The 25,200-nt window shown below is 42.6% G+C and overlaps 1 protein-coding gene across 2 annotated transcripts in view; it reads right to left on the minus strand.

The window, feature by feature from the left end:
* The window catches only part of GEMIN5 (gem nuclear organelle associated protein 5), a 203,428-nt gene that overhangs the window by 22,415 nt on the left and 155,813 nt on the right, over positions 1-25,200 (minus strand). For both annotated transcript variants that reach the window (XM_073621159.1, XM_073621158.1), the window contains exons 23-26: positions 16,686-16,805; positions 14,817-15,027; positions 13,335-13,595; positions 4,753-4,915 (exon numbers count right to left, since the gene is read on the minus strand). In XM_073621159.1, the coding sequence (XP_073477260.1) occupies positions 4,753-4,915; positions 13,335-13,595; positions 14,817-15,027; positions 16,686-16,805 (755 nt within the window). The remainder of the gene's footprint in view (positions 1-4,752; positions 4,916-13,334; positions 13,596-14,816; positions 15,028-16,685; positions 16,806-25,200) is intronic.

Consider the following 25,200-nt stretch of genomic DNA (forward strand, 5'->3'; position numbering starts at 1 on the left):
ACCCAAAGAACACCATCCCCACAGTGAAACATGGTGGTGGCAGCATCATGCTGTGGGGATGTTTTTCAGCAGTCGGGACTGGGAAACTGGTCATAGTTGAGGGAAAGATGGATGGTGCTAAATACGGGGATATTCTTGAGCAAAACCTGTACCACTCTGTGTGCGATTTGAGGCTAGGACAGAGGTTCACCTTCCAGCAGGACAATGACCCCAAACACGCTGCTAAAGCAACATTTGAGAGGTTTAAGGGGAAACATGTAAATGTGTTGGAATGGCCTAGTCAAAGCCCAGACCTCAAACCAATAGAAAATCTGTGGTCAGACTTAAAGATTGCTGTTCACAAGCGCAAAAAATCCAACGTGAAGGAGCTGGAGCAGTTTTGCAAGGAGGAATGGGCAAAAATCCCAGTGGTAAGATGTGGCAAACTCATAGAGACTTAGCCAAAGCGACTTGGAGCTGTGATAGCCGCAAAAGGTGGCTCTACAAAGTATTGACTTTAGGGGGGTGAATAGTTATGCACATTGACGTTTTCTGTTATTTTGTCCTATTTGTTTTTTACTTCACAATAAAAAAAATACATCTTCAAAGTTGTGGGCATGTTCTGTAATATAAATGATACAAATCCTCAAACAATCCACGTTAATTCCAGGTTGTGAGGCAACAAAACACGAAAAATGCCAAGGGGGTGAATACTTTTGCAAGGCACTGTACATGACTGATGAGAGTCATGTGTGCTGGTAGTTGCTCTGTCGCTTGAAACCCTCAGTACTTTGCCCTCTGGCTATCAGCACACCTGTGATCTGTGGGTGTTATTACGAGCGACTCTTTGTCACAAGCACTCATCAAAACTGCTCACTATGCCTGCCCTTTCTGCTCCCCTGCTCCATTTCTAAAATCTGTCCTATCAGTTCTCGCGAAGGAGAGCACTCTATGAATAGAGGAGGCAGACCTTTCATTCATCAGCCCATCCTCCATATAAGTGCCTGGGACAAGTGGAGCCACTCACATTACCCTGCAGTACTAGAAGATTCCAGCTGCTGTGGTATAGTGCACCCACCGGTACATGTACTTATCCCTGGTGCGAATTTAAAAAAAAAAAAAAGTTCACTGCTGAGCACTAAAATGTACCCTTTAATGAAACCTGGAATACATACCAACAGATCATGAAATAGAATTCAGTAGCTGATGGAGGAATGAGAAAAATCTGTCAAATTCTCAGTGGCTAATTCATTGATATACAGTTAGGTCCATAGATATTTGGACACAGGCACAATTTTCATACTTTTGGCTCTGTAGTAGCCACAAGAATAAAATAAAAACAACACAAACCAAGTTAATTTGAAGTGCAGACTTTCTGCTTTATTTTAAGGGGTTGAACACAAATATCAAGTACAAATTTTAGGAACTGCAACCGTTTTTACACACAGTCCCCCCATTTTCAGGGGCTCAAATGTAATTGGACAAATGAATATAATCATAAATAAAATGTTCATTTTTTTTATATTATGTTGAGAATCCTTTACTGGCAATGACTGCCTGAAGTCTGGAACCCATAGACATTACCAAAGACTGGGTTTCCTCCTTTCTGATGCTTTGCCAGGCTCTAATGGAGCTGTCTTCAGTTGTTCTTTGATCTTTCCGTCTTTAGTTTTGCCTTCAGCAAGGAAAATGCATGCTCAATTAGATTGAGATCAGGTGATTGACTTGGCCATTGCAGAACATTCCACTTCTGCTCCTGGGTTGCTTTTGCAGTGTTTTGGAAGCGCCGTCCAATCAACTTTGCTGCATTTGGCTGAATCTGGGCTGACAGTATATCTCTAAACACTGCAGAATTCATCCGGCTGCTTCTGTCTTCTGTCACATCATCAATAAACACCAATGACCAAGTGTCACTGGAAGACATTCATGCCCATGCCATCACACTGCCTCCACTGTTTTACAGATGACATTGTGTGCTTTGGATCATGAGCTGTTCCAAGACCTCTCCACACATTTTTTCTTCCCGTCACTCTGATACAGATTAATCTTAGTTTTATCCATCTGCAGAATGCTTTAGCAGAACTGGTCTGGCTTTTGTAGATGTTTTTTGGCAAAGTCTAATCTGGCTTTTCTACTCTTCAGACTTATGAATGGTTTGGACCTTGTGGTGAACTCTCTGTAGTCTTCTCTTGATTGTAGACTTTGATAATGATAGGCCCACCTCCTGGAGAGCATCCTTCACTTGTCTGGATGTTCTTTACCATAGAGAGTATCCTGCGATCATCCACCACTGTTGTCTTCCGTGGACATCAAGGCCTTTTTAAGTTGCTGAGCTCACCAGTGCATTCTTCTTTCCTCAGAATGTACCAAACTGTTGATTTGGCTACTCCTAATGTTGCCGCTATCTGATGGATTTGTTTTGTTTTTGAAGCCTTACAATGGCCTGTTTCACTTGCATGGACAACTCCTTTGACCGCATGATGTAGGTTTACAGCAATAGATTGCAAAAGCAAATACCACTACAATCAACTCCAAACCTTTTACCTACTTAATCGATGAAGAAATAATGAAGGAGTAGCCCACACCTGGCCATGAAACAGCTTTTGATTCCATTGTCCAATTGCTTGTGCGGGCTATTCTTAAGAGCTGTAATTCCTTTGGATGTACATACCCTCAAATTAAACCTGAATGTGTGCACTTTCAGCCCATATCCATTATAGAACTATAGATTATGTAAACTGAAAAAAAATTGTGCCTGTGTTCAAATATATAGACATAAATGTATAAAGCTGAACTCTTTGTGGCTAAGTTATTGATACATGAAGCTGAACGCTCTGTGGCTAATTATGGATCACAATCTCAGCAGGAGTTAAAGTGGTTGTTAAGCTACTATAGTATAAACATACAATCCCCTCTGTTTAGTCTAGGTTCACACTTGTGCGATGCTGGAACCGGCACGATTCCAGTGCCGCAGTTCACACTGCCTTCCATAAACCGATGCGGGTGTCAATACAATGTTAATGACACCCCCAGATTGGTTCACAGATTGCAGTGCAAACTGTGGCTTCGGACAGGAATCAGATCACATGGGTGGGAACACCCATGGGATCAGATTCCAGTGTGGGGGGATTCTGTGGGAATCCAATGCGAGTTCAGCCATACAGCCATACAACTGTATGGCTGAACTCACATTGCTCAGACATCGCATGTGATCGGCACCTGCAGTGCAAGTGCGAATCACATGCAATGTCCGAGATCGCATTAGTGTGAACCTGAGCTAAATAACATTATGTATCCCAGTGTCTGTGCTATAAAAAAAAAAAAAAAATATCAGAGCATCTCTCGGCGCTCACGTGACTCCATCGGCTCTCTCCTTTCCCAGGCTGACAGCTAAAGCGGGAGGGGCCGAGAACCCTACTGATGTCAGCCGGGGAGGAGGGGAGGAGAGAGAGTTGAGTGGTCACGTAAGTGCCGGGAAACACTCTGATACAAGGTAGAAATCTGCATTTTTTTTTTTTTATATGGCACAGACACTGGGACACATAATGTTATTAAACAAAGGAGATAGCATGCTTATATTATAGTTATGATAGCAGCAGGAGTGGAGGGCTGGGGAGTGGATGGAGCTGACAGGCAGGGGGGGGAGAGGACAGTGGAGAGCAGAGAGGAGAGTTGCGGATGACGGAGGCATGTAAACTGACCACGTGTCAGGGCTCAGCAGCCGTGATAAACCGTGGTCCATTTGCAGGGGGGACGGCAGAACCAGGTAGGATCAGCCAGGTTTTTTAGGTTATAAAGGGAACCAAATTACACAGCACAAGCACTGTGCGGTTATTCATGCTTTAAGGGAACAGTATTCATTTCAACAAATGCTTTAACAAAAATTGAAAAGCTAGAAACGCTAACTAAGAATTATTAGTTGTTAATACAAGAGTTAGAAACTCTACAATGTTTTATATTGCTCTGTCCCCAGTGCTTTTCATTTCCTATTCCAGAGACGCAACAGAATTAACTCTCCCACCTTTGACAGCTGTCTCCTTCAGAAGATTTTTTCCTGTATACCTGTTTTAATGATGTCTGAAATTTTAGATTTTCCCTCACCAGGACAGGAAGCAAGGGTGAATTACTACTGGGGGCAGCACCTGCAAGAGAAACCTTGTGGTGCTGGCCTTTAAAGTACAGCTATACCTTTAACAGAAACCACAATAACCCACCCTCTAGCCCTCCTAAACCTCTACCTAAGATGCTTACTTATCTCAGTTGGATTGGAGTAGCCTGCTCTATTCTTCCTCACCACTGGCTACACCTGCCCTGGCAAGCAGTGAAGAAAATTTTGGCCTGGAAAGGATGGAAACAAGGAGTGTGGCACGGTTGTCCTACAAAGGTAAGTAAGCAGCTAGAATCAAATTTTGAGGGTAGATAAGCTCAGAAGGGGCAGGGAGGGTGGGTAATGGTAGTTTATAGTAAAGATATAGCTGTTCTATAAGATAAAATCATTTTAATTGCTAAAAGAGGGTGACCAAAGCAGTTATTACAGCAATCTTCTCTGTTTCTACATGGTCCGTACAGTAAAAGAAAAGGAGAGGTGGGAGGCACCTGTAGTATGTAAATAAAAACCCTGGGATCTCCAAAACCTTTCATTGTCGTATTAGGTGCCCATGTTTTCAGTTTTGGGTGGAATTTTAGGGTTCTGTTAGGAATCTCTGAACACATCCCCATGTCGAGAACAAGATTTCACACTTCAATGTGGATATCCTTTTTCCTGGTCCTTACCATCTGGAAGCAAAAGTCGAGCAAGATCTTGCATTAAAGTGAAATGTCCAGCTTGCTGACATCTGTAGAGGCTGCGAAGTAAGGCAGGTGCAGCCTCATCCCAGTTCTTCAGGAGATAACTGAGAGCGGACAGTGCCACCTCCTGGGAGATGTGGAGTAGCAGCTAAATGGAAGAAAAAAAGCACAGATAAGCAACGAAAATGGCAACATTTTTTCTTTTACATCTTTGAATAACTTACTAAATTTTAGGTGCATTAATCCACTTACAACAAACTCATCACAGCATATTTTAGAGAAGGCCTATGATTTAACGTGAAACCTGGACATATATTTTGTCATGCATTTTAATTTTAAGAGATTTAAGAGACTTTTTAAACAGTTCGCTTAACCTGTTAGAGAAGAAAAGCTCATTTGCAATCCAGAATCAGTCCTGTCTGTGCCCATGTCTGTCCATCCACTCAACTACATCACAGTAATTCAGTAAGAGGAGCTCCCACCTTGCAAAGTAAAATAGCTCCTAATATCATCACCCCCCCCCCCCCCCCCCATGCGCCAGCCTCTCTTTCATGAGATGGAGGGTTTCTACTCATGTAGAAAATGTATTGCATGTCAGCACAACTCTGGGATAGGACGTAAAACTGTTGCTTTCACATCCTCCGTTACTCATAAACAATATTCCATCAAACAGTTTTGTACTTACACTACTAGTCATATTGTGCATTTGATCACTTGTCACTGCGGGAAACAATACATGGGCCGTACCATCGGCTCCTTTTCAGTTAGAGTGGCTGAGCACATTGCTCTAATCAAGAGCGGGGACATTAAACATACTGTCCCCAGGCACTACAAACTGCACCACAAACGTGTAATGAAAGGAACACAGTTTGTGGTGCTTGACAGATATGTTCCCCCCCGGAGAGGTAGCGCTATGACCAGAGGGGTCTCTCGTCTAGAGACCTTCTGGATCTACGAGCTTCGAACACTTTTTCCGTTGGGCATGAACATGGAGCTAGACATCAATTCCTTTATCAATAAGGCTTGATGTCTATACCCAACATGCTCATTCCCTCTCCTTTACTTATTTTAATTCTTTTAGTTTATATTTTTTTCATCTCTATTTTCCATTTTTTTATGTGTGAATGCGACCTCCACACACAAGTTTTTTCACATGTTGATACATAAGTTTTTAATTTAATGTTTTAGCCTCTATTGATTTTAATCTTACGGATTTACGCCATATATGTGTTTAGCCAGGTATAGATACATATAGAATATAGTTGAGGTTCTTTTCTCCTATGTGTACATTTCAATTGCTTCTATATGACTTCCTCATGAGAGTCCATTCCACATGTGGGCTTTTAGGTTTTATTATTCGGCTCTTCAGCATTTTTTATTATTTTTCATTTTTTTCCATTGCACTTTTTATATACATGCTTATAGCATGCATAGATATGTTTGCATTTTTCCCATGGGTGGGATAACCTATCAGATTTTTATTATTCACCCACCGATCTCTAGTCATCCATCCACCCATTATTTACACACTGATCTCTAGCCATTCATCCACTCTGTAAATACATTTTCCCACATTTTTTTCGATCGTTTTTTTACAGGGCATGTTGGTTCCCTGTCTCACACTTCCTTTTTAGAACATTGCTTTCTTTGTTTGTTTACACTAACTTCACATGTTATTGCACCGCATAAACGTCATTACGGCCTTACGGCTGTTGCCGACTAGACGTATGATGCTACCTCGCATCAGCGCAGTACAGCCCTTTTAAAACGCCGGCTTGACGTGTGATGCCACCTGGCATCGGCGCGGTACAGCCCTCTTGACACGCTTCCCACTGAGTTTGTAGGGATTACACTTGCGCACCGCGGCCCTTTGGAACGAAAGCTCCAGAGATGTTACATCACTTCCTTCGGTGCACTTTTGCCATTTCATTTACATTCTTCTTTATTTCACTATTGTGTTTGCACAGCATAATATGGACATGGAATACTTGATACTCAATGACCAAATATGACCGTTATGTGGATGTAATGTCCATTCCAGTAAGAGGCACTTCTGGCATATCATAGGCCTCATAGTGAGGCGTGGAACGCACGCCGAACGGCCATTTTGCTGAGTTACGAGAAGTAACATTGTTTACATGCCAGACACATTGGGGAGTTGACTCTTAATGTGGTAGTCATACTGTCTATATAAACCTTGCTGGCTGCAGTGGGGGGACCCCCAGACGATGTCCAAGGAGACGAAACGTGTCAGCTAGGACCCCACTCTCACCATTTTACTTATACAGCGCTGTTTTATCCATTTCCATGTGAGTGTATTTCTTTCTTTTTAATAAATCTTGCATACATTTTTATACGGTATCACACTATGTGGCCTTCTTTTGTTCCTTCTTATCCATTGTAACCACTATGCATTCTGGGCATCACCCCTGAGGGACATACCGGTTCACCGATCATCCCAGGATCTTCTTTCAATTTCTTCAGAATCCTACCAGCTGTTTATCATACAAGCTTGTTTGACCCAATTGAACGTACGTTTCTTTGGGTCCAAACGTTCCGGTAAGCTCCCTTATTGTCGGTGGTGGTGTTCTTCTCATTCCAGAAGTCACGTGCACACTGAGAAGTCACATACTAGAGGACTTTAATGCCTTCACTTTGTATGAAGTTACATAGGACTATAATCAGTTTACCTTTGATGTTTCTTTCTTTTTTGTTTTTCATTATTGTTTGCCAATCTGATGATGTAATGGTCTTCATTGTACCTATTATGTGGTTATTTCACTTCTCATATTAGAGCTATACTTACTTAGTTTTCTGATTTATGCACATATCCTACTGGCCATGTTAGCTGCTTACTCTTTTGGGCAGCGCAGAATTATTTGATATATTACATCACAGTAATTGACTGCATATTCTAACAGAGGGCGAAATAAGAGCAGATCCAATGGCATCATGGCAGAAGAGCTTCTTCCTGCTCAGCTATGAGATGTAGTGACCACATAAACATCAGGCCGACATTCGACAGCCAGTCCAACAGAAGCTGGCCAAGGGACCGGCTTCTGTCGAAAGGGCATGACCAAAAAAGGTCTGCCGATCGGCATCCAATCAGCGCTTACAGCTAATGGCTGAGAGCGATGACCGGTGTGTTCTGGCAGGGAAGTGGTATACAATAGCTCAGCGGGGAGATTGCTGTACTAACATTGGACTGTTCATACTGGATCTCCTCCCAAGCTCTTCTTTTTTTTGTTTGTTCAGCCCGCTGGGTTAAATGGAAAAAAAAGCTGATAGTGTGTACCAGGCTTTAGAAGTGCTAAGATACACTCAACATGATTCCTTTTCCACAAGTGATTTTACATCAGGTAATTATATGGCTGTGATAATATGTCTCTGTTGCCACCTAAATATAATAAAAAAAGAGAGATTTAATACTTACTTGTGCTACGACCATGTTGCTGGTCTTTTCGCTTCAGTGTCACTGCATCCTGCTGTAGTGTCCAGTGGGTAGATCTGCAGTGCACATTGAGGGATGCAAGCATTCAACACTCTCAGAAGTGTTACAGATGCTAAACATACTTCGGCCACCTTAGCTTTTAAAGGAAGTGAAGATGGGTGGAAGGACCAATAAAGAACGTGAATGGGGTTTGTTTACTAACTGTAACAATATTTTCTTGAAATCCAAGAAAACAGGAAGTCTCTGGGTAAAGGAGGGGGTTATCCTGGACTAGCCTACGGTTTTATTGTTGGTCGGTGTACAATACTCCTTGTAGTCAGCAGTATAACCCAAACGTCATAGACTTCCTATATCCCTCAATAGACAGGGAGCATTTAAATATATATATATATATATATATATATATATATATATATATATATATATATGTGGTAACAGTCCCTAAAGCCCAGTTTTGTAGATCATGTGGGTTCAATGGATGTTGTGGATCTCCGCATTTCCTACAGAGTTGCCAAAAGTCTGTTCTGGATTTCCTTCTGACTAATTCCCCCCTTACTTAGTTCACAGTGTTTTGGTGGCCAGCCTTCTTCAAGCAGAATTGCAGTCATGCTATATTTGTGCATAATGTAATTACAGCTGAACTCCAGACAAATGATATTATTACAGCTCTGTAATTATTAATACATCATTAAATGTCTTTTTTTCAATAAAAGCAGTGAATGTACCTGAATGTGTTTTGGTATCAGGCTGTTGCAGCCCAATGTACAGCAGAGCTCAGAAAGGGGAATGGAAAAACACAAGCAGACAATCTTGTGCTGTAGTTCAAGTAGTATGCTTGCAGGAGGAGAGAGCAGAGCGACCAGAGCTGTGCTCAACAATCTGCTGCTTCTCCTTTCATTGTTCAGTCACAGGGTGGGGGAGGGGAAAGGATTTTTAAGTGAAAGTGAAAATGTAGCAGAAAGAAATTAGGATTTTTTTGTTTACCTGTAAAATCCTTTTCCTGGAGTACATGACAAAACACAGAGGACTTTTATTTTCATGACTATTTGGGTTAGCTACCACCTTAGGGAGAATGAATGAACACCACCAAAAAAAAAAAAAAAAAAAAAAGACAGGAATCCCCCCCAGGCATAACCCCTCCCAGCTCAGGTAAGCCTCGGTTTTGTAGCAAGCAGTAAGCGGACTATTCCACCTAGAAACAGTGGATTGAGAAGCAGCCTGACTCTTGAGAGAACCTGCAAGAAAAACAATTTAGGGAATCAGACTGCCAAAATTAATCTATAGACTACATATAAACTAGAGCAGTGAGAACAACAAGAGTGAAGCACCTTTTCCGTAGGATGGTTAGGATTGGGAAAAAAAGGCAACAAAATTATTTATTTAGAATACTAAACCACCGTAGGTAACAAGGAGGACCAAGGCCTTATTACCACCTTATCCTGGTGAAGAACCAGAAAAGGTTCTTTGCAGGAAAGCACACCAACCCTTGAGACCCTGCAAGCTAAGGTACTGGCTACCAGAAATACAACCTTGTGGATAAGTTGCAAAAAAGGAATCTTTCAGAGAGGTTCTAAAAGGAGGCCAAAATCTGTCCCTTAGTGGTACTAAGAGCCAGGAACAATACCAAAAGCCAAAATGCACCACTGAAAGCCAATGAAACACTTAAGCTTTACACCTGGCAAAATAATTCTTCAATGTACGAAAGTACACCTTCCTGGAGGTTGACTTTCTAGCCTTGAGGAAGGTAGGAATCAGAAACACTTTTGACCCTTAGAACTTGGCCTTCCATAGCCATGCTGTCAAAGCCAGCAACCACAAAGCAGGATGGAAGATTAGACCCTGCAGCAATAAATATAGCCGATCTGGAAGAGCGCACAGCTTATATGCCAAGAGGTTTACGACATCACCATACCACATATTTCTTGGCCAAGCTGGTGCAATCAGAATCAGTGGCATGCCCTCCACCTTTATGCTATGTAAAATAGGAGGAAGAAGCTAAGGTAAAGGGAAAGCATAGATCAGGAAAAACTGGTCCCAAGGAATCACCAGGGCATCTACCACAAACACCGGAGGATTCCTGGTTCCTGCAAGGATATGTATCATTGGCTGGACATTGGAAACCAGATTCTGAGCCCATTGCTGCCTATAGAAGTAGGAGCCCCAGAACCTTGATAAACACCCTGGGGACCATACACAGGCCAAAGAAGTAACACCACAAACTGATAGTGAAGGGCTTCTGCTTAGAGCTAGAGGCTAGTTTTTTCCCAAAGGAATTCTTCTTGGATTCCAAAGAATCACTGGTTTCTGACCCATCACCTTCATCTTATTCTTAAAGCAGTTGTTACCCTAAAAAAAAAAAAAAGAAAAATTGATCCTGTTCCTTTAAAGCATAAATAATAGCACAGTGCTTGTGCTGTGTAATTTGTCCTTTTCTATCATCAAACACCTGGCTGATCCTGGCCTCCCCTCTGTAAACTGACCACGTTTGTCATGGCTGCTGAGCCATGATACCATGGTCAGTTTTGGTGCCTCCGTCCTCTGCTGTATCTCCTCTGTCCACTCCCCCCCCCCCCCCCCGTCAGCTAGTGTCAGTGCTCGCCCCTCTCCGCCTGCTGCTAAAATAACTTTGTTCTCTTCATGCAATCCCCTGTGTTAGATAAAGTTATATGCCCCAGTGTATGTGCTTTATAAAAAAAACAAAATGCAGTTATATACCTTATTTCAGAGCGCCGCTCGGATATCACGTAACCGCCCGCCGCTCTCCTCCTGGCTGACGTCAGCGGGGGATTCTCAGCCCCTTCATCAGGAGTGGCCAGAACAGGAGAGTAGAGCGGTGGACAGTCACGTGAGCGCCGCTCTGAAATAAGGTATAAAAGTGCATTTTTTTTTTTTATAAAGCACATACACTGGGGCACATCACTTTATCTAGCACAGGGGGTTTTATGAAGAGAACAAAGTGGCTTTACAACCACTTTAAGGATATGAGCGTGCTCTTCTTCACAATCACCTTCTGGATTAAAGCCTCCAAGCATGGTTCAAACAAACATTTGGCCTCAAAGGGCAGCTTCTCAATTTGCTTCTTGCAGTAAAGATCTTCTCATATGGACATAGGGTCCACCCATCAAAGCTCATTATGAAGTCTTCCAAAGCATCCACTGAGAAACTTAAGGCTCTCGGAAAGTCTTTCCAGGAGGTCCCAAATGGCAGGATTTTCAGGGTCCGATTCTCGAAATGGAACATATTCTTCACACTTAAAGGGCTTGGCAAATTCTCGCCACAGGCAGAAGAGCCGCTCTTACCAGAGAGGACGACACCTTAAAAAGGACTCTAAACACTTATCCATGACATCCTTAAAGAATGGGCCCTCATGCACAGAGATAATTAGGATCTTTTTTAAGTAGAAAAAAGCCAGGTCAACAGCCAAAATGTCCCATTTCTTGTAAAATTACTTCTTCAAGGGGTATCAGCAATCAAAATGCTTTGGCAGTGAGAATTCTTTTTCTAGGTGAGCCCAATCAGTATGGACGCACTGGAAGTGACTTTAGGGGAAGTGACTTTAGGAGAAGAGGACTCTGGCAGCCATAACTTCAGATTAGTGCGAACCACATCTGTCAGGAAGTCCATTGTCATCTTCTGTGTCTGAGAAAGCCCTGAACCTTAAGATTGAAAGGGCTCTTCTGCAGAGGATTCCTGATCCTCAGCAGCTTCTGCCTCTTTTCAATCCTGAGGAATTTCCTCCGACTTCTCATCCTCACACAAAAGGGCAGAAAAGGGAAGAGAACACCCTTGTTTGCTTTCCAGGCATTCCTAACCAGTGAGAACTCCTAAGAGCTGATCACACAACCCAGAAATAGCCGCAAAGAAATTCCTCCTTTGGACACAAAAGAGCCAGAGGATTGTACCCTTAAGGCGGTGGAAGGGCAGGGAATCTGAGCTAATATTTTTATTTTATTTATTATTTTACTTTAGGTACTTATATAGCGCCGTCAATTTACGCAGCGCTTTACATATACATTATACATTCACATCAGTCCCTACACCCTCAAGGAGCTTACAATCTAAGGTCCCTAACTCACATTCATACATACTAGGGCCAATTTAGACAGGATCCAATTAACCTACCAGCATGTCTTTGGAGTGTGGGAGGAAACCGGAGGAAACCCACGCAGGCACAGGGAGAACATGCAAACTCCAGGCAGGTAGTGTCGTGGTCAAGATTCGAACCAGCGACCCTTCTTACTGCTAGGCGAGAGTGCTACCCAATACACCACTGTGCCGCCCAATGATTCAATGATGCTGCCTAATATGATTCCTAGGTTAGCCATTTCAGGGAAAACTGTAGAGGTTCTGCCAGGAGACCTGACAGTGATTTGGGGGTCCAGCCCATTTTCTTTCCCCCCATATCTCTGCCTGTGAGAGGCCATTGCTTGCTTAGGATACGAGACCTTTTGTACCCAAAGGAAGCGGCCACCGACCTTGAAACCAGCCAAATGCCTCAGTGGCAGCCATTCCTTCAGAACAGCTAAGGTACAGTTATTTTTCAGCAGCTCTGTTCCTGCTGTGGTGTACCAATGGCTTCATCCTGCTTACACGCAACGCCAGTCTGCCCCTTCTGAACACTGCTGCAGCGCTCACCTAAGCGCACTAGTTAAAAACTGAGGCTTAGCTGGAGAAGTTACACCTGGGCAGGGATTGCTGCCTTTTTTTGGTCAGTGTTCATTCATCTGAAGTGGGCAACATAACCCAAGTAGCCATAAATATCAAGTCATCTGTGTCCTGTGATTATGAAATCATGTCACCTCCCCTGCTAGACTGGGCTGTGCTGTATTTTCCAGAGCTGTATAAATCTCAGGACTTGATGGACAAAAATATAAATCCTTCGGCAGGTAAAAACAAATCTCATATATGCATTTCATCTGGGTATTTACCCATTTGCCTGGAGTTTGGATTTAAAGACAGTAATTACATTCTTTATAGGCAGAATACATGGATAATTAGGAAAAGGTTCATTATATTGTGCCGATGCTTGGGGAAAAAAAAAAAAAAAAAAATCAATATAAATTTAACCTATATCATCTAATACTACTTCATAAAAAAAAAAAAAGCCATCCATTACCTGCTTAGGGATGGTATTAGCAGTGCTTGGAGGGGTCTCAGATGAGCACAGTTGCTGATAAGCCTCAGTATACTGATCTGCTGTACATACGCCATACTCCTTCTGCCACACTCCAGTGAGTTTACTCATGAAAGTGTCCTCACTGCCGCTGCCAGTCCATTCATGAAAACATGGGGTGGCCTGTGTCTTCCAGTCTATCCCAGTCTTCTCTGCAACGTGACTGTAAAGAAGTTCGCTGGTACACAGTAACAGCCTCTGCCCCTGTAAAATAGGTTATGTGTTTTAAATATTTCCATCTTGAACAATAATCAATCCAATATAAGGGTCTGATTTGCCAATAATTGTTAAAGTGAACGTAGCCTCAGAGATGGGTATTTATTACATCTTATGGCTGATATCACAATACACCTTTTAACAATTCTTTCTGCCTAGAAGGCTGGCACCATCTTTGTTCAGCAGTTATCTGTCAGCATCTACAACCTGAACGGAGGTGCTGCCCAAAGGTTAAAACAATCATACAAATTACACAGCCTAAGCAGTAGTTTTTCTGTTCTGGGCTATGTGTTTGCTTTGTCTCTTAAAAACTAAATTCCTGATGTTGCTTCTCACCAGGGCAGGTCTGGAACATGTTACACCCTAAATATGGGTGTAATGTGTAACATGCTCCAGAAGGCAAACTTGTCCTTTGAGGAGTTGCCACAAACCTGTAGGTTTCCACTCCATCAATGCTTTACCTACTATGTAACTGGGTGATAAACTATTGATGGTGGGCATGGAAAATTGATTTATGGAACGAGCCAAATATTTATTCAAGTTAAAGCCTAAAAGCACAGTTACTCTCATCACATAAACTAGTTGCAGACTCTGGGTGTGCTACATGCCCAAAAAAGTCATCATTGTACACAGGATGTGTGTAGCACGCCCAGCTTCTCTGCTTTTGTGCTAGGACCCCCCCCCCAGTATACTACTATGTTGGCTTTAATTAATCAATTAAAAAGAAATGTGCCAGATTTCAGATGTAACATGCAACAATTAGCTTTACTCCATAACTGGCAATTGTAGTTCATCGGGCCTACTGAGTTTTGGTGGACAGAGTGCACCAGGCAGAGCTGTAATTGTGCTGCATTTTTTTTTTTTTAAATTACACAAACGTACTAAAAAATTTTAAAAAATGTTATTACAGACTTGACATCTTGAACTGCCTTAAGCCAGTCTATATTTCTAGTGAGGTGCCTTAAAAGGAGGATATAGCTAACTTGACGGTAAACCTGCTCTCAAGGTGTCTTGGCACGACAGTATGACTTCACATACATGTTTGCCAATGTATGTGACAAAAAACTTGACATTTAATCCAAATATTAGATGCACGTTAAGTTGATTTTCTGTGCTGACTAGATAGATCAAGTGTTGAGAAATGTTTGTATAGTTTAAGGACTAGAGAGAAAGGCGTAATAAACATTTTATATCTCTGGTGGTGTTTACCAGCAGGCTGGCATGAGGCTGTAGACACTGCTGGGCCCCAACCCAGTTCTTCACAGTGACATGTTCCTGTGTACAGCGTAGGGCGAAGGAGGCGGCTAGGTCCTTCTCTCCTGCCAGTAATGCTAGTTCAGCTGCAGTGCTCAGAGACAGCAGGTCCCCTTTCTTGGCCAGGACTTTAGCTGCATCATAGTGGGAGGATGCCCCTAAGTAACTGCAAGAGAGGGAGAGTGAAAAACAAAATGTAGAAAAAACTCAAACAATAAGCCCCTATTTAAAAAGGCAACTATACACAAATTACATATTCAAAAACTGGTGTACAGAATGTAAAAGTTTTCCTTGTAAGGCTCCTTTCACCCTGGGGCGGTTTGCAGGCGCTATTGTGCTAAAAATAGCGCCTGCAAACGACCTGAAAGTGCCGCTGCTTTGTCTCCAATGTGAAAGCCGGGAGGGCTTTCACACTGGAGTGGTGCGCTGGCAGGACGGTAAAAAAAGTCCTGCTAGCAGCATCTTAGGAGCAGTGAAGGAGCGGTGTGTGTATACCGCTCCTCCACCGCTCCTGCCCATTGAAATCAATGGGACACCGCGGCAATACCGCTGGCAAAGCGCCTCTGCAGAGGTGCTTTGCGGTGGTTTTTAACCCTTTCTCGGCCGCTAGCGGGGGGTAAAACCGCCCCACTAGCGGACGAATACCGACGGTAAAGCGCCGCTAACAATAGCGGCGTTTTACCACCGATGCCGCCCCTGCCCCAGTGTGAAAGGGGCCTAAAAGTTTCAGTAGATGATCAAAACCAAAAATATTTGAAATAGCAGTGTCATATTTTTAAACATATAGCTCTCAACTTGTCCAGTAATGAAATGGAAAAACTTTATAGCTCAAATACTTTACTTTTTTTTCGTTTTGGACAGAGCTGCCTAGGGTTAGTGTTGCGATCTGTGTACAGTACCTATTAGGGAGATTTCCCTTAACTTCAGGACAAGCAGTAAAAGAAAACATTTCTTCCACATTCAAAAGAACTAAAACCCGTTTTTAATAGAGCGGGAAAGGGGTTTTAACTGACAATTTTAATATCTGTTCCTTCTTGTCACAGACAGCGGGGGCTCCTTCGATTTCTTCTATGAGCAGAAAGAAGAGGTGAACCTCCCCAATGAGAGAGGAACCTCCCCAATGAGATCACAGACAGAAAAAAAAACATGACAGAAAAAATAAATCTTCCCCACGAATTCTTAAAAAAAAAAAAAAAAAAAAAAATGGCTAGAGTGAGTGTATTTCTGGGCAAAATAATATAAACAAATATATGCAGTGTGCATCTCTACAATGCATGCACATTTTCCATGATTTTTCTCTTTAAAAATGCTGCAAGTACAGAGAAATACCTGTTGATCTGACAGAAATCCAGGTAGCTCATAATTTCCTGTGGTGAGCCGACAACGCTGCCTCTGATGGGATAAAATCCCAGGCAATGTTATCAGCCCTGTCTAATACTCCCCTGCCGAACTACAAAACAATTCCTTTGAGATTCCCTGGATGAGTGTCATTTGAAAGCTCAGCTCGCTTATTGCTGACTCCAGCGTCTAGCTGTGAGTATATTCCTGGGTCCAGATCTGAGTCAAAGTTCTCCCAAGGAAGATATGCTAACTAGTACTCTTAAGAGCTGTGTGTCTAAAAACTTGAACTACTATGAATGGAATTTACAGAAAAGGAGTCTAAATATATACTGGGCATAACATGTCAATAGGCCGTTAGAATTGTTTTACCCAAGTCTTGAGTTTTCTTACACTTCTAATGGATGTTTACTTTATTTAACAGACCTCAGTGCTTTGCCTAGAATCCCCCTACGCCCATATCCTTAGGCAGAGTCAGGTACTTACCACTTGGCAGCCATGGCGTAGTGTCCATCCTGCTCCAGCACTGTAGCCCAGCTGGTGTACAGCTCTCGTAGAATGGGGTCATCTGAGAGCAGGCGTGCTTTAGCCACAACAATAGCTTCCCTGAAATAAATCAGAAGGGAAATTAGGATCTTTCAGCTTTTGTGCCATTACATGTAAACATATTCCCCGTCTCACCAACAGTCCCTCCAAAATCTTATGAGGACAGTAAAAAATCTCTGAGACAGTGGACTAAAACGTGATATTAAAATAAGCTCATCAACTACACAGAACAAGCCTAATTAAATTAATCAATTCCCATTGCTTGTGCAGGGCAAAGCAAAATGGTAAATTTAACCCACCTCCTCCCCAGCAGCACCCATGTACGTCACTTGTTCTCGCGTCACTCCAATCAGCCACTGGGAGCAAAGTAAAATAGCAGGCACTTTCAGGTATGGCTAAGGCCTCATGTACACGGATGCTGGTAAACGGGCGTTTAGGAGCAGTTGGGCGTTTTTTTCAGTTGCCCCTGAACTCTCCTCTCAGTATATGTACACATTATCACTTATAGTTGCTTTTAGGCAGTTGAGTTTAGAAGCATTTTTTGGAATGCAAAAAAATGCGTTCAGGATGGATGTTCAGAGGCATTTGAAACGCCAAATGCCTGTACCAGCTTGTAAATGCAGTAACTTGCATTTAGCCACGTTTCGTTTACAGGCATTTTTCATTTTTGGCTATTAAAAAAAAAAAAAAAAAAATACACACACACATATATATATATATATATATATATATATATATATATATATATATTTTTAAAGGCTTCTAAAAACGCAAACGTGGCTAATCACAGCATGTAAACATGGCAAAACTGACGTTTTAAACGTCAGTTACTATCTGTCAAGTTAAATCATTCGGGAGAGGTTGTAGAAACGTCCCATGTATATGAAGCCTAAAACTTCAGCATGTTTCATAACTCCTGATATTATAATAGCACAGCCAGAATATGAATATATTTAATTTCCTCGGGTAATTTGTAATGTTTCAAGTCCAGATACCCCTATGTCAGACCATATGGAGAACCACTGGCACCCCCTATCCCTCCAAGGGAAAGTAGACATCTGAAACCAGTCATATTTATATTTATTTTGGAGCAAATTTCATGCTGGACAATAATATGCTTGTAAACTGTAGACATTCAGAGATATGAATACTTATCAAAAATTGTATCCGAGACATGGTCATAAACGTACTTACCTCCCAGCAACCAACCCTTAGACCAGATGATTGGTCAGATGGTCTGTCAACACCCCTTTGATGGAAATGGAGATGCCAGAACAGTTTGACAGTTGCATTGACATGTCATTATGAGGTAGCTACTACCCCATTTCCTTTACCAATATTGATATACTGTACATCTTTATTCCAAAATTATCGCCAACAGCCCCACGTCCTTTCTTCCAGACTTGATACAAGTGACCATGTTGGGTTCACACCAGACTGGGAAGCCCAAGATAACACCCTCCAAACCATCTCTTTATTCGAATATACCCAAAAGCGCAATATCCAGGCTTGCCTTATATCAGTAGATACTGAAAATGCATTTGACCGGATCCATTGGGACCCAACATTCTATAAAAAATGTTGGCCCTATACGCTAAACCTTCCATGAGAATATGCTCATTGAAATGCAAAATCGAACTAGCCAGGGATGCCCCCTTTCCTTCCATTCTTGATTTCTTATCTGGAAAAAATTGGATTTTTGACTTACCGTAAAATCCATTTCTCTGAGTTCATAGACAGACACAGCGCTCCATTATTCAGAACCATAAGGTTATATCGCCCCCTACAGGAGTAGGACACTAGGCAAAAAAAAGACTTGGCTACACCTATGGGCAGTCCTAGGTGATATACACCCCCCTCCCTGCTATAGGTCTTCAGTTTAGTAACAAGCAGTGTCAGTAACAAGCACTCTTCCGCTACCTCCAGGTCCGGCATTCTCTCCAGTCCCAATTCAGTGCCTCCAACTCCAGGCTGGAGTCGGTGGCCCTGGCAGATGTGGTCCTTGGCAGGGACCCTAAGAAATTAATCTCCTTCCTGTACAATCACCTCTTACTGCCCTCGGCCACCACCCATGCTTACCAGCTGAAAATTAAGTGGGAGACGGACCTGGGGGCGATAGAGGACGGGGAGTGGGGAAAATACTGGACACTAGAGCTGCACAATTAATCATCAAGAATCGTTATCGCAATTTTTTTCCCCGTTGCAATCTTGATAAAAGGGTTTCATGATTCTTGCTATGCAAAGAATTCTCTCTGCTCTTCTGAAGCCACAGCCCTCAAAAGAAAGGAAGAAAAAAACAGGCATTCTGCCAAGTATCACAACATTTGTTATCAGTTGAACTAAGTCTAAACATTGTAACAATTTGTCAATGGAATAGACTGTGTGTAAATGAATTAAGTTTAACCACTAAACCTTTTTCTGACATTTGTAAGTTAAAATCATTTTTTTTGCTAGAAAATTACTTAGAACCCACAAACATTATATATAAAGATTATAATATATATATATATATATATATATATATATATATATTTATTAATAGGGACCCTAGAGAATAAAATGGTGGTTGTGGCAATATTTTATGTCACACTGTATTTGCGCAGCGGTCTTTCAAATGCAATTTTTTTGGAAAAAATTACTTTAACCACTTGACGACCGCCTCACGCCGATTTACGTCGGCAAGGTGGCACGGACAGGCAAAATCACGTAAATATACGTGATTTGCCTTCCGCGGGTGGGGGGTCCGATCGGACCCCCCCCCCCCCGGTGCCCGAGGCGGTCGTCTTTTGTCCAGCGGCAATCAGAGGTGAGGGGGAGGCCATCCGTTCTTGGCCCCCCCCTCGCGATCGCCGCCGGCCAATCACATCATTCCTTTGCTGTTGTATGCTAAACAGCAGCAAAGGAAATGATGTCATCTCTCCTCGGCTCGGTAATTTCCGTTCCGGCCCGAGGAGAGAAGACAGGTATGTGAGTGCACAAACACACACACATACAGTAGAACATGTCAGGCACACTAAACACCCCGATCCCCCCCCCGATCGCCCCCCAATCACCCCCCCCCCCCCGTCACAAACTGACACCAGCAGTTTTTTTTTTTTTTTTTCTGATTACTGCATTGGTGTCAGTTTGTGACAGTTACAGTGTTGGGACAGTTAGTATTACCCCCCTTTAGGTCTAGGATACCCCCCTAACCCCCCCTAATAAAGTTTTAACCCCTTGATCACCCCGTCACCAGTGTCGCTAAGCGATCATTTTTCTGATCGCTGTATTAGTGTCGCTGGTGACGCTAGTTAGGGACCTAAATATTTAGGTTCGCCGTCAGCGTTTTATAGCGACAGGGACCCCCATATACTACCGAATAAATGTTTTAACCCCTTGATTGCCCCCTAGTTAACCCTTTCACCACTGATCACCGTATAACTGTTACGGGTGACGCTGGTTAGTTTGTTTATTTTTTATAGTGTCAGGGCACCCGCCGTTTATTACCGAATAAAGGTTTAGCCCCCTGATCGCCCGGCGGTGATATGCGTCGCCCCAGGCAGCGTCAGATTAGCGCCAGTACCGCTAACACCCACGCACGCAGCATACACCTCCCTTAGTGGTATAGTATCTGTACGGATCAATATCTGATCCGATCAGATCTATACTAGCGTCCCCAGCAGTTTAAGGTTCCCAAAAACGCAGTGTTAGCGGGATCAGCCCAGATAACTGCTAGCACCTGCGTTTTGCCCCTCCGCCCAGCCCACCCAAGTGCAGTATCGATCGATCACTGTCACTTACAAAACACTAAACGCATAACTGCAGCGTTCGCAGAGTCAGGCCTGATCCCTGCGATCGCTAACAGTTTTTTTGGTAGCATTTTGGTGAACTGGCAAGCACCAGCCCCAGGCAGCGTCAGGTTAGCGCCAGTAGCGCTAACACCCACGCACGCACCGTACAGCTCCCTTAGTGGTATAGTATCTGATCGGATCAATATCTGATCCGATCAGATCTATACTGGCGTCCCCAGCAGTTTAGGGTTCCCAAAAACGCAGCGTTAGCGGGATCAGCCCAGATACCTGCTAGCACCTGCATTTTGCCCCTCCGCCCGGCCCAGCCCACCCAAGTGCAGTATCGATCGATCACTGTCACTTACAAAACACTTAACGCATAACTGCAGCGTTCGCAGAGTCAGGCCTGATCCCTACGATCGCTAACAGTTTTTTTGGTAGCTTTTTATTGAACTGGCAAGCGCCAGCGGCCTAGTACACCCCGGTCGTAGTCAAACCAGCACTGCAGTAACACTTGGTGACGTGGCGAGTCCCATAAGTGCAGTTCAAGCTGGTGAGGTGGCAAGCACAAGTAGTGTCCCGCTGCCACCAAGAAGACAAACACAGGCCCGTCGTGCCCATAGTGCCTTTCCTGCTGCATTCGCCAATCCTAATTGGGAACCCACCGCTTCTGCAGCGCCCATACTTCCCCCATTCACGTCCCCAACCAAATGCAGTCGGCTGCATGAGAGGCATTTTCTTTATGTCCTCCCGAGTACCCCTACCCAACGAACCCCCAAAAAAGATGTCGTGTCTGCAGCAAGCGCGAATATAGGCGTGACACCCTCTATTATTGTCCCTCCTGTCCTGACAATCCTGGTCTTTGCATTGGTGAATGTTTTGAACGCTACCATTCACTAGTTGAGTATTAGCGTAGGGTACAGCATTGCACAGACTAGGCACACTTTCACAGGGTCTCCCAAGATGCCATCGCATTTTGAGAGACCCGAACCTGGAACCGGTTACAGTTATAAAAGTTAGTTACAAAAAAAGTGTAAAAAAAAAAAATATATATAAAATAAAAAAAAATAGTTGTCGTTTTATTGTTCTCTCTCTCTCTATTCTCTCTCTCTTGTTCTGCTCTTTTTTACTGTATTCTATTCTGCAATGTTTTATTGTTATTATGTTTCATCATGTTTGCTTTTCAGGTATGCAATTTTTTATACTTTACCGTTTACTGTGCTTTATTGTTAACCATTTTTTTTGTCTTCAGGTACGCCATTCACGACTTTGAATGGTTATACCAGAATGATGCCTGCAGGTTTAGGTATCATCTTGGTATCATTCTTTTCAGCCAGCGGTCGGCTTTCATGTAAAAGCAATCCTAGTGGCTAATTAGCCTCTAGACTGCTTTTACAAGCCGTGGGAGGGAAAGCCCCCCCCACCGTCTTCCGTGTTTTTCTCTGGCTTTCCTGTCTCAACAGGGAACCTGAGAATGCAGCCGGTGATTCAGCCAGCTGACCATAGAGCTAATCAGAGACCAGAGTGGCTCCAAACATCTCTATGGCCTAAGAAACCGGAAGCTACAAGCATTTTATGACTTAGATTTCGCCGGATGTAAATAGCGCCATTGGGAAATTGGGGAAGCATTTTATCACACCGATCTTGGTGTCATCAGATGCTTTGAGGGCAGAAGAGAGATCTAGGGTCTAATAGACCCCAATTTTTCCAAAAAAGAGTACCTGTCACTACCTATTGCTATCATAGGGGATATTTACATTCCCCGAGATAACAATAAAAATGATTTAAAAAAAAAAAAAAAAATGAAAGGAACAGTTTAAAAATAAGATAAAAAAGCAAAAAAAAAAATAAAGAAAAAAAAAAAAAAAAAAAAAAAAAGCACCCCTGTCGCCCCCTGCTCTCGCGCTAAGGCGAACGCAAGCGGCGGTCTGTCGTCAAACGTAAACAGCAATTGCACCATGCATGTGAGGTATCGCCGCGAAGGTCAGATCGAGGGCAGTAATTTTTGCAGTAGACCTCCTCTGTAAATCTAAAGTGGTAACCTGTAAAGGCTTTTAAAGGCTTTTAAAAATGTATGTATTTTGTTGCCACTGCACGTTTGTGCGCAATTTTAAAGCATGTCATGTTTGGTATCCATGTACTCGGCCTAAGATCATCTTTTTTATTTCATCAAACATTTGGGCAATATAGTGTGTTTTAGTGCATTAAAATTTAAAAAAGTGTGTTTTTTCCCCAAAAAATGCGTTTGAAAAATCGCTGCGCAAATACTGTGTGAAAAAAAAAAATGAAACACCTACCATTTTAATCTGTAGGGCATTTGCTTTAAAAAAATATATAATGTTTGGGGGTTCAAAGTAATTTTTTTGCAAAAAAAAAATAACTTTTTCATGTAAACAATGAGTGTCAGAAAGGGCTTTGTCTTCAAGTGGTTAGAAGAGTGGGTGATGTGTGACATAAGCTTCTAAATGTTGTGCATAAAATGCCAGGACAGTTCAAAACCCCCCCAAATTACCCCATTTTGGAAAGTAGACACCCCAAGCTATTTGCTGAGAGGCATGTCGAGTCCATGGAATATTTTATATTGCGACACAAGTTGCGGGAAAGAGACAAATTTTTTTTTTTTTTTTGCACAAAGTTGTCACTAAATGATATATTGCTCAAACATGCCATGGGAATATGTGAAATTACACCCCAAAATACATTCTGCTGCTTCTCCTGAGTACGGGGATACCACATGTGTGAGACTTTTTGGGAGCCTAGCCGCGTACGGGACCCTGAAAACCAAGCACCGCCTTCAGGCTTTCTAAGGTCGTGAATTTTTGATTTCACTCTTCACTGCCTATCACAGTTTCGGAGGCCATGGAAAGCCCAGGTGGCACAAAACCCCCCCAAATGACCCCATTTTGGAAAGTAGACACCCAAAGCTATTTGCTGAGAGGTATAGTGAGTATTTTGCAGACCTCACTTTTTGTCACAAAGTTTTGAAAATTGAAAAAAGAAAAAAAAAAAGTTTTTTCTTGTCTTTCTTCATTTTCAAAAACAAATGAGAGCTGAAAAATACTCACCATGCCTCTCAGCAAATAGCCTGGGGTGTCTACTTTCCAAAATGGGGTCATTTGGGGAGGTTTTGTGCCACCTGGGCATTCCATGGCCTCCGAAACTGTGATAGGTAGTGAGGAGTGAAATCAAAAATTTCACCCTTAGAAATCCTGAAGGCGGTGCTTGGTTTTCGGGGCCCCGTACGCGGCTAGGCTCCCAAAAAGTCCCACACATGTGGTATCCCCATACTCAGGAGAAGCAGCTAAATGTATTTTGGGGTGCAATTCCACATATGCCCATGGCCTGTGTGAGCAATATATCATTTAGTGACAACTTTGTGCAAAAAAAAGTGTCACTTTCCCGCAACTTGTGTCAAAATATAAAATATTCCATGGACTCAATATGCCTCTCAACAAATAGCTTGGGGTGTCTACTTTCCAAAATGGGGTCATTTGGGGGGGTTTTGTGCCACATGGGCATTCCATGGCCTCCGAAACTGTGATAGGCAGTGAAGAGTGAAATCAAAAATTTACACCCTTAGAAATCCTGAAGGCGGTGCTTGGTTTTCGGGGCCCCGTACGCGGCTAAGCTCCCAAAAAGTCCCACACATGTGGTATCCCCATACTCAGGAGAAGCAGCTGAATGTATTTTGGGGTGCAATTCCACATAGGCCCATGGCCTGTGTGAGCAATATATCATTTAGTGACAACTTTTTGTAAATATTTTTTTTTTTGTCATTATTCAATCACTTGGGACAAAAAAAATAAATATTCAATGGGTTCAACATGCCTCTCAGCAATTTCCTTGGGGTGTCTACTTTCCAAAATGGGGTCATTTGGGGGGGTTTTGTACTGCCCTGCCATTTTAGCACCTCAAGAAATGACATAGGCAGTCATAAACTAAAAGCTGTGTAAATTACAGAAAATGTACCCTAGTTTGTAGATGCTATAACTTTTGCGCAAACCAATAAATATATGCTTATTGACATTTTTTTTTACCAAAGACATGTGGCCGAATACATTTTGGCCTAAATGTATGACTAAAATTTAGTTTATTGGATTTTTTTTATAACAAAAAGTAGAAAATATAATTTTTCCGTTTATAGCGCAAAAAATAAAAACGGCAGAGGTGATCAAATACCATCAAAAGAAAGCTCTATTTGTGGGAAGAAAAGGACGCAAATTTCGTTTGGGTACAGCATTGCATGACCGCGCAATTAGCAGTTAAAGCGACGCAGTGCCAAATTGGAAAAAGACCTCTGGTCCTTAGGCAGCATAATGGTCCGGGGCTCAAGTGGTTAATGAATTAAAAAGAAAAAAAAAGAGAAAATAACTAGTAAAGTTAGCACATTTTTTTTTTGTATAATGTGCAAGATTTTACGTTGCGAGAATCATGATCTTTTTATTCTAAGCAAAAAAATTGTGATTCTCATTTTGGCCAGAATCGTGCAGCTCTACTGGAGACCTGTAAGAAAGTATCCCTGTTATCAGACCGACTCACACACCTTTTCATCCTCCATAGATCTTACCTCACCCCCTCTCGCCTCTCTAAATACAAACCGGATGCCAGCCCAACATGCCCCAGATGTGGCGACTCTGAAGGCAATTTCTACCATCTAATATGGTCCTGTCCACCCCTCCAGCAAT

Source organism: Aquarana catesbeiana, linkage group LG03 (assembly GCF_042186555.1).
Source record: "Aquarana catesbeiana isolate 2022-GZ linkage group LG03, ASM4218655v1, whole genome shotgun sequence".
In the NCBI taxonomy this organism is placed as follows: Eukaryota; Metazoa; Chordata; class Amphibia; order Anura; family Ranidae; genus Aquarana; species Aquarana catesbeiana.